Below are 14253 nucleotides of genomic sequence, written 5' to 3' on the forward strand. Positions count from 1 at the left end.
AAAAATTTTTTTTCAAAAAGATTCTATTTATTTATTTGAGAGACAGAGATCACAAGCAGGCAGAGAGGCAGGCAGAGAGAGAGAAGGAAGCAGGCTCCCCGCTGAGCAGAGAGCCGGATGTGGGGCTGCATCCCAGGACCCTGAGATCATGACGTGAGCCAAAGGCAGAGGCTTTAACCCACTGAGCCACCCAGGTGCCCCGTCATTATTGTTTTGATTTCCGTTTCCACAATGACTAATGACGTTGAGCATTTTGTCCCGTGTGGATCGGCCATAGGTATAACTCTTCCGGAGAAATGTCTATTCAAATAATTTACCCACTTAAATTGTGTTATTTGTCTTTTAAATATTGAGTCTCAATAGTTCTTCATACGTCTGGGTTTCTGGACACAAGTCTCTTGATACACAATTTGCAAACATTTCTCCCATTCTGTGCATTGTTTTTTCATTTTCCTGAGGGTGTTTTTTGAAGCACAGAAGTTTTAAATATTTACCAAGTTCAATTTGTGTCTTTTCCTTTTGTTGCATAGGATTTTGGTGTTATAGCTAAGAAATTATTGCCCGATCCAAAGTCATGAAGATTTTCTCCTATGTTTTCTTCAAGAGTTTTATAGTGTTAGCTGTTGTATTTAGGTTGATGATCCATTTTGAGCTCATTTTTTTTATATGGAGTGAGGCAAGGGTCCAACTTCAAGCTTCTGTAAGTGTATGTCCAGTTACCCCACAACCACCTACTGGAAACACCAGGCTCCCCTCATTCGACTGTCATAGCACTCTCATCACAAATCAACTGACTATAAATTTAAGGGTACATACAATATACGTTATTATATATATTATATAGTATTATGAAAAGTAAAATTTTACTTGAAATGCACTTCTCTAATGAGATAAAGAAACCTGATTTCCTTAGTTAAACGTTTAAGAATAAACATGATTTTCTATTTGTTGACTCTGACTCTCATCAGTGGTAAGATGCTTTATTATTTTATTCCTATGACTCATACAGCAAAGACGGAGAGGAACCAGGTAACCCAGGTCTGGCTGACTCAAAGTCACGCTCATTACTTACGGATACTGGAAAAGACCTGTTCAGAATAACTGACTGGCTCACTTCTATCCTAACCGTAAAATATTACTTGAACAACAAAATAGCACTGTCCAGGGAAAAAAAATCCGTCCTCCGACAGTCTGATTTTAAACCCTATTTCAGAGGGAAAAAGACCCATCACACTTGGATAGGTTTTTCCATGATTTACTCACTTTGCAGACCACTGAGTACAAATCAGTCTTAGTGCGACATTAAAATGGGGATGTGGCGGGGGGGGGGCGGCGCCTGGGTGGCTCAGTGGGTTAAAGCCTCTGCCTTCGGCTCAGGTCATGATCCCAGGGTCCTGGGATCAAGCCCCGCATCGGCTCTCTGCTCAGTGGGGAGCCTGGCTTCCTCCTCTCTCTCTGCCTGCCCCTCTGCCTACTTGTGATCTCTGACTGTCAAATAAATGGATAAAATCTTTAAAAAAATAAAATAAAATAAAACGGGGATGTGGGGATAAAATTTTTATTTAAATTAAGGGATTCCTAGTCTGCACCTCTTAACCTCTATCTGTGCCAGAGGCGTGAGAGGAACACTGGCCTACTATCCTCCCCCTCTTCCTTGGCATGAGCGGCCACTCTTATCCCCTCAGGCAGTTTGAGCTTCAGGCGAAGACTCAGGTTAGATCCCAGCCAGGACAAAACCAGTAAGACCAAAACGATCATGGGTCTTTGAAATGACTTCTTTTCTAAGCCTGTTTATCAGCGTCAGAGTCTAGGAAACCGCTCAATCTGCCGAGACTCCACTTTCGGGCTATGACCTCACGTGACAGCGTGCTCGTTCAGAAGGGCCTTGGCAGTAGCGCCAGAGAGCGTGGGACTTACTCTCGCCTTCGCTAGGGTAAGAGAACCAACCCTTGGGACTTCGCGCGGCGTTAAACCGCCCTCCTTCCACCTGGTACAGAACAATGAAAGCAAACTCATCCTTACTGCGGAACGTGTCGGCCATGCTCGCTCCTTTAAATACACTGCTGGTGCCGGGTCCTCTGGGGAGGAAGAGGGGATTCGATAATCATAGCACAGAGAAGAGTCCCACAGTCACCAGGACCGGGAGTCGTAGTTTAAAAGAACACGGCGACGCACAGGGTCCCCATCTACTGCACAAGGAGGCAGCCCCCGTCATGGCCTACTCAACGGGTCATCCTGGGTTCTCCTCCTCCTCCTCACTTGTACGTGCACTGGCCAAACTTCTAGTATGAACCAGGCACTAGGAAACAGAAGGAGAATAAGGGAGTCAAATGGTCCTGCACCTGGTGCTTATAATCTAATGAGGGAGACAGACAACCAACGAGGAAACGGAGCGGTCATGGACTACAGAAAGAATGGACAGGGTGCTGTGATACAGAGTAAAGGGAGGGGCCCTCTTAGGTGTGACAATCAGGAAAGCAACTTTAAAGAAAATGACATTTAGTGGATACTGACATTAAACTCATCCTTAAAGGACAGGAAGCTAACCATGGGAGAGTAAGAACAGTTTTTTGGGCAGTGGGAATGACAAACTTACTGACGTGCTGGTGGGGAAGGCCTCAGTCTGCTCCAGGACCGGAGAGAAGACCAGCAAGACAGCACATGGCAGGTTAGGGAGAAACGGGAACACAGGGACAGGCGTGACGGGGAGGGGTGGGTTGTTAGAGACCAGGTCATCTTTTTTTTTTCCTTCTAAATATTCGTTTGTTTATTGGGGGGAGGGGCAGAGGGAGAGAGAATTCTAAAGCAGATTCTAAAGCAGATTCCCTGCTGAGTATAGGGCCTGATGAGCAGCTCGATCCCAGGCCCCTGAGGTCATGACCTGAGCCAAAATCATGAGTCAGACGTTTAACCAACTGCGCCACCCAGGCGCCCCTGGGACAAGGACACTCTTCAAAGCTATAGTAAGGAAGTTACTGTTTAACAGTAAGACACTGCAAGGTTTTAAGTATAATCTAGTTTCAGTTACAAGATTTCTTTTTTTACCGCGTGGGGAGTGAAGTGGAGGGAGCAGGAATGGAAACGGACATGGGTGTCAGAAGGCCGCTGCGGGAGTCTGAGCCGAAGCCACATGTGGGACGCACTTGGGAGCGACAATGGGACCTGCAGACAAGCGGGACGGACTGCACGGACAGCAACAGCCGAACTCAGGGGCGCAGACTGGACGTGGCTCTGGGGGAGCGGGAGGGACCCAGGATGACCCAGGAGGGATCCAGGTACCGGTTACTTATCTGGTAAGCCCAACAGCAGGAACCTAGGAGGTACTATTACCCCGACGCTAAACAAATCCTTGCTATTTCCCCCCAAAATGAACAGAAGGATAAACCCTGCTCAATTTTCAGGCAGATAAATGATTAGGAAAGTGATGGGCTCCCTTCCGATGATGATTACGTATCCATAATCACCTCTTTTTGAACACGGAAACCTCTGAGACTGAAGCGGTGAACAGTGGGGCTTTCCCAGGTGACATACTCAGGATCAAATGCTACAGACGGAGTGTTTTTTATTATTGAAACTTGAGTAAGAAAGACGTATGTCATTGTGACTCCCAGAGAGCAAAGAATTTGCAGAATTCTTCAGAGTGAGGATAAATTAAACGGTAAAGAAAGAGCTCGACCCCACCGGAGATGCAGAAATAATAGGAACACGAAAACACTTCATCCGAACTCAAGAAATGCCATTTCTTCTGAGCAATGTATTGTCTCTCCGGAGCACTCACCGACATGAATGGGGGCTGGGAACAGTCCGTACTCGTGCTCTCCAGGACAGTATTCCAGCTTCTCTTTCTTTAATTGGATCAACCGGCTCTTTGGGCTGCGATGGGAAAAGAATGGAAAGTTATCAGAGGCGATGGAATCTCCTCCTGTGGTCAACCAAAGAAAACAGACCCCCTTAAGAGTTTTTGTACTGTGACTCCCGGGTGGCTCAGCAAGTTAAGCTGCTGCCTTCAGCTCAGGTCATGATCCCAGGGTCCTGGCATCGAGTCCTGCACTAGGCTCCTAGCTCGGTGGGGAGTCTGCTTCTCCACCTCCCTCTCCTGCTCCCCCTGCTTGTGTTCTCTCTGTCAAGTAAATAAATACAATCTTAAAAACTATTTGTTTTAACAGTGGCTTAAATTTTATTTTATTTATTTATTTTAAAGATTTTATTTATTTGACAGAGATCACAAGCAGGCAGAGAGAGAAGAGGAAGCAGGCTCCCTGCGGAGCAGAGAGCCCCATACAGGGCTCGATCCCAGGATCCTGGGATCATGACCTGAGCCGAAGGCAGAGGCTTTAACCCACTGAGCCACCCAGGTGCCCCCCTTGTGCTTTTCTTATCAAAAGAAAATAATCTGCCTTTCATTGTGTTCTGTTTATTAATGCAACCCATTCAGTATTCGTGGCTACCTTTCTCTCTTCGGTAGTTCATTAGTTTTAATAATTTTTAAAAATAAGATCTGAATTTTAATTTTTTAAATTTTATTTTTTTTAAAAGACTTTATTTATTACAGAGAGGGGCGCCTGGGTGGCAAAGTGGGTTAAGCCTCTGCCTTTGGCTCAGGTCATGATCCCAGGGTCCTGGCATCGAGCCCCGCATCGGGCTCTCTGCTCGGCAGGGAGTCTGCTTCCTCCTCTCTCTCTGCCTGCCTCTCTGCCTACTTGTGATCTCTGTCTGTCAAAAAAAAAAAAACTTTATTTATTACAGAGAAAGATAGCAAGAGAGGGAACAAAGGCATGGGGGAGTTGGGAGAGGGAGAAGCAGGCTCCCCACTGAGCAGGGAGCCTGATATGGGGCTCGATGCCAGGATGCCCAGAGCTGAAGGCAGACGCTTAACTACTGACCCACCCAGGCACCCCTAGTTTTAATAATTTACCATTTAAATGCAATTCCAAGATATTAAATCCAAACAGGCAAATCCACCCTCAAGTGGGAGAAAAAGCATAGAAATATCTAAGAAGACATAGAAAAAGTGAGCATTTCTAACACCGGTTGTTAATGGTGATGAAGTTTATCTTCGGTGCCGTCTGTGACCATGTCTTGACTTCAGGCATTTATTACCTTATTCTCGAATCTTGGCCCCAAAACCCAAGTCATGAAACTACTAAGACGTCTTCCTCTAAGTTTCCTGCACAGCTACTGAGCCACAGCAGGGGCTTTTGCTCCGGCACCTTCTCGGGGAGGGTAAGGGGATGTCTGGCAGAATGCAGGTTTTGATGAACCTATCAGTGTTCTGGAACTGTCTTGTTTGGCAAACAAACAGTGTGAAGAGAACCTGAAAATCAGAAAGAAGTTCAAGTTCCTAGGTTAACAAAAGGTAAGTCGTACTTTATGAATGTGAATCACTTTTATCTGGTGGAAATTTCTAAGTTTGGAGAAAAGCATATTAATGTTCCTGTAAAGGACGGAAACAACTGTCAAAACTTCATCCTTTTATCAAGAACGATTTTTCTTTCTTCTTTTTTCTCCCAGATGCGGAGAGACAGTCTCGGCGTAGGTCTTACCGGCTCTGCTGGAAGACTTCAGACAATTGTCCACGATGCGTCTTCATTCTCAAGGAGCTTCTGGTTCAATCTGTCAGAGTGACTACACTGAGGACCCCACTAACCAGCGTCCTCATTAATGCTCATTAATTATGAGATTACTGGTAATTTAAAAGGTAACCAAAGCCACCACTCTTACCATCTAATGGTGACTCCTGATTTTCCCATACAGTCGGCCAGAAGCCTCAGCTATGAGCAGAAACTCAGCTAAAGGAAACATCAGAAAGGCTTCGGGGAAGGGCTGCGCCTGTCATTTCTGACTACTGACACCATCGTGGGCAGAATTAGGGCCGTGGGTCCTCAGTATGAGCCCAAGGCATTACCTCGGACAGACACCTGTTACGACTGTAAAAAGGGTCAGAAGTTGATTTTCCGGGGCATTTTTTTTTTTAAAGATTTTATTTATTTATTTGATAGAGAGATCACAAGCAGGCAGAGGGGCAGGCAGAGAGAGAGGAGGAAGCAGGCTCCCTGCTGAGCAGAGAGCCCGATGTGGAGGGCTCGATCCCAGGACCCCGGGATCATGACCTGCGCTGAAGGCAGAGGCTTTAACCCACTGAGCATGGTCTCGGGGTCCTGGGATCGAGCCCCACGTCGGGCTCTCTGCTCCGCGGGGAGCCTGCTTCCTCCTCTCTCTCTGCCTGGCTCTCTGCCTACTTGTGATCTCTGTCTGTCAAATAAATAAAATAAAATATTAAAAAAAAAAAAAAAAGAAAACAAACCAACTTATGAAAGTAGACTGCTTAACTCAACACCAGCCAAGTAAGAATTAATCACCAGGACTGAACAAACTGATTTAAGTGTAATAAATACTGTGTCTTTACTGAATGTCTGATAAAGACCTTTTTTTTCTATAATCCTTGAGTTCATAGGCTGTACTTGTCCAACCTGGAAGTAAATGTTCTTTAACCAGCACACTGTTCCCAGTGTCTTCAGTTCCGAGAAATATCCCATAAAGGTTAATATAGATTATAAGCCTACAGAAAAACTTAACCAAATTTTTGTAAAACAAACAAACAAACAAAAACCTCTACTTCTGAGGCTTCTGGTCACGTGTGGGGGGTTTTACCCCACACCAAGCACTTCCCTGTGACACCAGGTGGGTGTGTTACAACTTCACTCAATTCTGACACGGCCAACCGGACACAGCACCAGATCCCATAGGCTAAGGGTTCAGTCCCACCAGATGCGCCCACCGCCCTCCGGGTGCCAGTCACGAGTACCAGGTCCTTCTGTTACTCACAATTTCTGCTGCATTTGGCTACAAATCAAGGGTTCCCATGGCCCCCTTCCTGGCATCTGACTGATACGCAAGAACGGTTCACAGAACTCAGAAAAACACTGACATTTACCCGTTTAGTAAGGGACTGTAACAAACAGAACCAGTTTTTAACCAGCTGCCCGTCGCCCATCCAGCAGCTCACAGTCAGCAGACAGCAATGCCCGGTGGCCTCTCCATGAAACAGGCCTATTAGCTGATCTTCATAGGTGCGGCTTCAAGGGCGTAGGCTTCTAATGAAACACACTTAAGACCTACACAGAACATTCCATCCGAAAGCAACAGAACACACATTCTTCTCAAGCACACATGGGACATTATCCAAGACACATCAAACACTAGGTCAAAAACAAATCTTAGTAAACTTAAGAAGACTGAAACCCTATCAACCATATTTTCCCATCACAATGGCACTGAAGTAGAAATCAACCATAGGAATAAAACTGGAAAATTCACAAATATGGGGAGATTAGAAAACATGCTACTGGACAACCAATGAGCCAATGAAGAAATCAAAAGAAAAATTTAAAAAAATATCTTGAGGCAAACGAAAAGGGAAATACAATACACCAAAACTCAAGGAATACAGCAAAAGCAGTTATAAGAGGGAAATTCACGGTGATAACTGCCTACATTAAGAAGTAAGAAAGATCTCAAACAATGTAACTTTATACCTCAGGCAACCAGAAAAAGAAACTAATACTTCGACGATCAGGTACAAGACAAGGATGCCCATTCTCTCCAGTTTTATTCCACGCAACACTGGAAGTCCTATAGACGCTAGCTGTCCCTATGGGCAGATGACATACAGCTACGCACAGAAAACCCTAATGATTCCACCAAAAAATTAGTGGAATAAAAGGCTTTAGTAAAGTTGCAGGACAGAACATCAATGCAAAGAAATCAGTTGTTTTGTACGCACTAAATAAGTAGCAGAAACAGAGGTCAAGAAAATCATCCCATACACAAGCGCACCAAAAATAATAAAATACCGGGGAATAAATTTAACCGAGGAGGTAAGAGACCTACACTCTGGAGACGGGAAGAGAGCGAGGCAGAAACTGAAGACCACGCAACAAAGGGACCCATACCCCGCCCGTGCGCTGCAGAACTCATGTTAAATGCCCAGAGCAGCCGGTGCGCTCCACCGACGCAGCGCGGTCCCTATCAAAACACCAACAACGTGGGGCGCCTGGCGGGCTTAGTCGCAACTTCTGATCTGGGGTTGTGAATTCGAGCCCCACGCGGGGTGTAGAGATGGCTTAAATAAATAAATAAATAAATGAACAACAACAACAACAACAAAACAAAACATTTCTCACAGACCTAGAACAAATAATCCTGACGTTTGGACGGCGCCCAGGACTGCCTAGCCCGTCTTCAACAAGAACAAAGCTGGATGTATCACGGCCCGAGCTCAAGAGCACCAAGCGGTGACGGAAACGGACCCGGACACCGAAAGAACACAAAGCTGTCGGCCAGCTATTCCTCATGAACAGAGACGCAAATATTCTCAACAACATACTAGTAACATAACCTCAAGATACGTAACAAGGCACACACACCAAGGTCAAGTGGGGATTTATTCCGTGGACAAACATGCGGCAACCAGCGCGCAAACACGCCACGTGACGCAGCACACGGCGGCGCAGGACACGACCCGCACGACCCCGTGCCCCGACGCGTCAGCACCTGACGGAACTCAACAGCCACTCCCGGCAAAGAGCCCTGGCAGGGCGGGAGTGAAGGCGGCCACGTCGACCTCAGAGGCCGCCTAGGAGAAGCACACAGCTGTCGGCACACTCCGCGGTGCGAGAGCTTCTCCTCCAAGATCAGGAACAAGACGAGGACGCCCACTCTCAGTGCTTACCACGGACCGAAAGCCCTCATCAGAGCAATCAGGCCGGACACAAGAAGCGTCCAGCATCTGGACGGGAAAGTGAGCAGTAAAGCCGTCTCCATTCGCAAACGACACGATACCATGTTTAGAGAAACCCTAAACACGCCACGAAAAATTGTTTGACCTGATAAATTCAGGAGAGCTGAAGGCTACAAACTCACAATATAAAGATTGGTCGCATTTCTATACACTGGTAGCGGCCGATCGGAAGGAGAAATCAGGGAAAACATCTCATCTGCAGCAGCCGCAGGAGGAGTGAAATGTCCGGAACAAATTTTTTTTTTAAAGATTTTATTTATTTACTTATTTGACAGACAGAGATCACAGGCAGGCAGAGAGGCAGGCAGAGAGAGAGGGGGCAGGAGACTCCCTGATGAGCAGAGAGCCCGATGCGGGGCTCCATCCCAGGACCCTGAGATCACGACCCGAGCCGAAGGCAGTGGCTTAACCCACTGAGCCACCCAGACACCCTCCAGGAACAAATTTAACCAACAAGGTGAAAGACCTGTACACTAAAAACTGTCAGGTTACTGATAAAAGAGGGGCGCCTGGGTGGCTCAGTGGGTTAAAGCCTCTGCCTTCGGCTCAGGTCATGGTCTCAGGGTCCTGGGATGGAGCCACGCATTGGGCTCTCTGCTGGACCGGGAGCCTGACCCCCCTCCCCTGCCCCGCTGCACTGCCTACTTGTGATCTCTGTCAAATAAATAAATAAAAATCTTTAAAAAAAAAAGTAAAAAAAAAAGTTTTATTTATTTGACAGAAACAGAGATAGTGAGAGAGGGAACACAAGCAGGGGGAGTGGGAGCCGGAGAAGCAGGCTTCCTGCCGAGCAGGAGCCCGTTGTGGGACTCGACACCAGGACCCTGGAATCATGACCTGAGCCGAAGGCAGACACTTAACAATGGAGCGACCCAGGCGCCCCTTAAATAAACTTTTTTAACACCAAATAACTACAGGAAAGATAGGACCAAAACCATGGTGAAAGGTAAAGAAAAACTGTATTGGAGTTAAATCAAAAGACTGTTCTAGTGGAAAACACAAGAGAACATATTTGAAAGATTGTTGTGCTTTGAACCTCTAAGAGTTTAGGACTATGACAAATGCATTGAAATATAATTGATTTAAATGACGATTTACATAAAAGCTCTCTGTAAATGTAAAGGGAGCTCACAAATTGTAGTAATAGCTGACCACAGAAACTTTTTTTTTTACACACATCCACAAAACTTTTTTGAGACAAAATTTTGCATTTACTACATTTTGGAATGTATTTCTTTGGTGAACAGGAAGAACATAAACTGAAATAATTTACTTGCACATTTGTTGCCAAGTGAAAGGGCAGATGCCACTCTAAGACTTTAAAATTTTTCTAAGATTTTAGTCCTATGTCTTATATTTTAGGACTTCAGGCACTTAGTTCTATTCCTTTTCTTTTAAAATATATTTTAGAAACCACTAGGTTCTATAAGATTTGTAAGACAAACAAAGTGAACTCATGGCATAATGAAGTTTATGGAAGCAAACGTGCCCAGGTCACCCCTCAGAGCACAATTAAACTCATAGCTCATAAGGTGCTTATATTAAGCTTTACTAGTGGAAAAAGAAAAGTAAAACTAATTTTAACTTGAGGAGAATTAAGGACACTTTTACCTAATGAGAAAACCTTTCAGATTTTGAATAAGATCTGAAAGAATGAGTGGGACTTGTCAAGTAAATGGGAAGGAGGAAAGTAGTTTTTACCATGTAGGGCAAGCACCTAGGCCAAGTGCTGAGAGAAAAGGACGGAGAATTTGCGGGAAATTATCGGATGTTGTGGGTCAGAGGAATGAACAGATTAAGGAGTTTAATAAGGAGCGCCTAGGTGCTTCAGTGGGTTAAGCGTCTGACTCTTGGTTTCAGCTCAGGTCGGGATTGCAGGGTCATGGGATGGAGCCCCAGGCCCTGCTTGGTGATCAGCAGGGGCGCCGGCTTGAGACTCGTTCCCTCCCCTCCGCCTCCTCGGCCCTGCTTGTCCCCGCAGGCACTCTCTCTCCAATAAACAGAAAACCTTTAAGAAGTGTAACCGGAGATAAGACAAGAAAAACAGGTCCCACTGGACCAGAGAGGGTCTTCCGGATGTGATGCAGGAAACAAGTGTCTGAGAAGAAATCCAGGTGGGGGGACGACAGCCCCGAAGAGCGCGGATCGCTGTCTGCAGGAGGGCGCAAGCGTCTTGGCGGTTAATTTCATCTGAGGCCACACTTAGTGACAATGGGGTGAGACATGTTTAAACGTATCGCTTAGGTCCTGTCTGTCAACCGAGTAACACTCCACCCGTCTACGAAACGGGTGTCTTCACCCGTGCCACTGCTTAGCTGAGGACACTGAGGACCTCGATCCAGTAACACGGCCGAATGCACACACCCAGTCAGTGGCGGAACTGGGATTTGAGGCGAGTTCTCGTAGCACAGCTTCATGTACATCCCTGACCGGATTTAGAATCGTGGAACTCTGGCCTCTTTCTCCCCAAACGATCTACCCTGTACCCCTCATGCAGTTAAACTTTTGAGAATACTCATTTCGTAAACAACTTTGCTGACGATGTGAACATTTCTCTCAACACACTCGACCAACAAATACTACTTTCTCTAACCGATTTATCCTACGGATTTTATATTGTTTAGATTAACGTGAATTTACATGATTTTACAGCACAACTATCCACAGGGAGACTTCCAGAATCCAGTCAAAGGAAAATCCCATTACCTATTCAAAGGTAAACTACAATCGTATCTGGCTAAAATATTTCTGCACAAAACCTGAGGACATCAGGGGCATGAATGAAGCCCCGCGAGGCCCTGTCATGCACAGCAGCAGAGCAGCGTCCGTACCCCTTGTGGTGCCCTCGGTCCCTAGCCCTCCTGTTAAAACCATTTTACCTCGCAACTTAAAAGCACTGCGGAGCACGACACATTTGTAAACAGAGTCAAAAAGATCGCATTCTCAGGTTACTACGTAAACTTTACCAGCCCTAATGTTTTATCTCATGAAGTACGTAATGTCAAAATATACATGTTTATCGGGAACAAGCGTTCCACTTAAGTAGGAATTAATCACGTGTTCCAGACGAGTCAACTGTATTTTACCATCGAATGTACGGCCGGACTTGAGCTGAGCACAGCGGACCGGATTCAGTGCGGTGACCTAGCTGAAGGGCTTAGCACAGCAACCAACACGCGGTGTGCGTCAGTAAGTACTAACTCCTCCTTCGGGTCAGCCGGGGTGACACGGCCTCGCCCGACTCGACCGACCCGGACAAACTGCACAGACCAGGACACCGGGTGTGCACACCAACAGCAAACCAGAGGGGAGCCTGAGAGGGGAGCCTGGCAGGCTGAGCCCCAAGAGTGTGTGACCCTCGTCTCTGGGTCACATGCTCGAGGCCCACACTGGATGTAGAGCATACTTAAAAAGAAAAAATTATTAGAAGAAAAGAAAGCTAAATTTCTTAATTTCTTTAAAACCAGGGTGTGGGAAAGCTCATTCAAGTACGACTCAAAACCCCAGAAACATTAGGTGCCTGGCGGGCTCAGTCAGAGGAGCGCACGAGCCTTGATCTCTAGGTCATGAGTTTGACCTGCATGTCGGGCACAGAGTTTACTTAAATAAATAAATTAAATTAAAAAAAAAATCCAGAAACATGATAAAAACAGAAAACCAAAACCCAAAGCACTATAAACTTCGTGTGATAAAAACAATCATTATAAGCAAAGTCCACAGACAAATGACAGAATCCACTAAAATGCACTTAGGATTAATAATTGAGTTAAGTAAGGTTCCAAGATCGTAGGATACAAGACCAATATACAAAACTCGATTGTATTTCTATTCACTAGCAATAAGTGTCCAAAAATGAAAAAAAAAAATCCATTTATGGGGTCCTGGGTAGCTCAGTTAAGTGTCTGCCTTTGGCTTGGGTGGTGATCTTGTTGTCCTGGGGTTGAGCCCTGAATCGGGCTCCCTACTCAGTAGGGAGTCTGCTTCTCTCACTCCTTCTGCCTCTCTCCCTGGCTCATGCTCTCTCTCTCAAATAAATCAAATCTTTAAAAAAAATTCCATTTACAAGCCTCAAAAGAATGAAATGATTAGGAATATGCTTAACAGAAGGAGTGCAGAACTTGTACACGGAAAACTAAAATCATCGTTAAAAGAGATTTCAAATGATTAAATAACTAGAAAAAATGTGCATGTTAAGAATACTTAATACTAGGGCCCTGAGTGGCTCAGTGGTTAAGCGTCTCTCTTCGGCTGAGGTCACGATCCCAGTGTCCTGGAATTGAGCCCCGCATCGGGCTCTCTGCTCAGCGGGGAGCCTGCTTCCTCCTCTCTCTCTGCCTGTCTCTCTGCCTACTTGTGATCTCTGTCAAATAAATAAATAAATGAATAAATAAATAAATAAATAATCTTAAAAAAAAAAATACTCTTAGGACTGTAAAACCCCCCCAAATTGATATACATTTCTTCAAAAGCCCTGCTGACTTATTTGTAGAAATCAATAAAATGCTCCTGAAAATATCAAGGGATCCAAAGATGGGATAAACCCGAACAGCCAAGGTTAGAGATGTCACATTTCCTGATCTGAAATCCACAAGCTACAGTGTTCAACACAATGTGCTACTGGGACAGCCACAGACGCGTGGCCGGTGAGCACAAAAGACAGATGACAAACTGACAAACATATTTGGAATTTATATCACAATGGGCAAATCTCCTTAATGTACAAGGGCCTTTCAAAAATCTAGGGGCAAAAAGAAAAGACTAGTAAGCCGAGAGAATAATGGGGAAAAAAAAACATAGACAATTCACAGAAAAAGATAATTAAAAGATTTGTACATATACGAAAAGATACTTGACGATTTCACATATGAGAAAAACGCAAATCAGAACCCACTGGAGATAACATTTCACACCTGTCACGTGGGTACAAATGTACAAGTTTGACAGCTTAATTAAGGCTGTGGGCCAGGAAGACGCAAAAGGGTACGACTGCAACGGACGCATAATTAGGCAATGTTGACAAAATTATATGTACGCTCACTATTGAATTCGGTAATTCTGCTTCTCCGAACTTACCCCAGGACAGGTCTCCAGAACATCAAACAGCACGGGGACACGGTCATTCACTGCGTGTTATTGCTCTCTCTTTTTAAAAAGATTTTATTTGAGAGAGAGCAAGAGAGAGCACAAGCGGGGAGTAGGAAGGAAGGGGGGGGTGGGAAGGTAGGGGCAGAGGGAACAGGGAGAAGCAGACTCTGCAGTGAGCAAGGAGCCCGATGCAGGACTCGATCCCGGGACTCAGGCTCATGACCTGAGCTGAGCCACCCAGGCACCACTGGCATTATCTATAGTAGGAACCATTAGGAACAACTGAAATGCCCTTTTCCTGGCAGGCCGATCGGCTCAACCGTGCTACAGCTACATACTCAGTCATTATGAAGCTATAAAACCGTAGT

General features: G+C 45.5%; 1 protein-coding gene across 2 annotated transcripts in view; it reads right to left on the minus strand.

The window, feature by feature from the left end:
* The window catches only part of ASH1L (ASH1 like histone lysine methyltransferase), a 172287-nt gene that overhangs the window by 53217 nt on the left and 104817 nt on the right, over positions 1 to 14253 (minus strand). For both annotated transcript variants that reach the window (XM_045983164.1, XM_045983163.1), the window contains exon 7: positions 3779 to 3873. In XM_045983164.1, the coding sequence (XP_045839120.1) occupies positions 3779 to 3873 (95 nt within the window). The remainder of the gene's footprint in view (positions 1 to 3778; positions 3874 to 14253) is intronic.

The sequence above is a fragment of the Meles meles genome, chromosome 17 (genome assembly GCF_922984935.1).
Source record: "Meles meles chromosome 17, mMelMel3.1 paternal haplotype, whole genome shotgun sequence".
In the NCBI taxonomy this organism is placed as follows: domain Eukaryota; kingdom Metazoa; phylum Chordata; class Mammalia; order Carnivora; family Mustelidae; genus Meles; species Meles meles.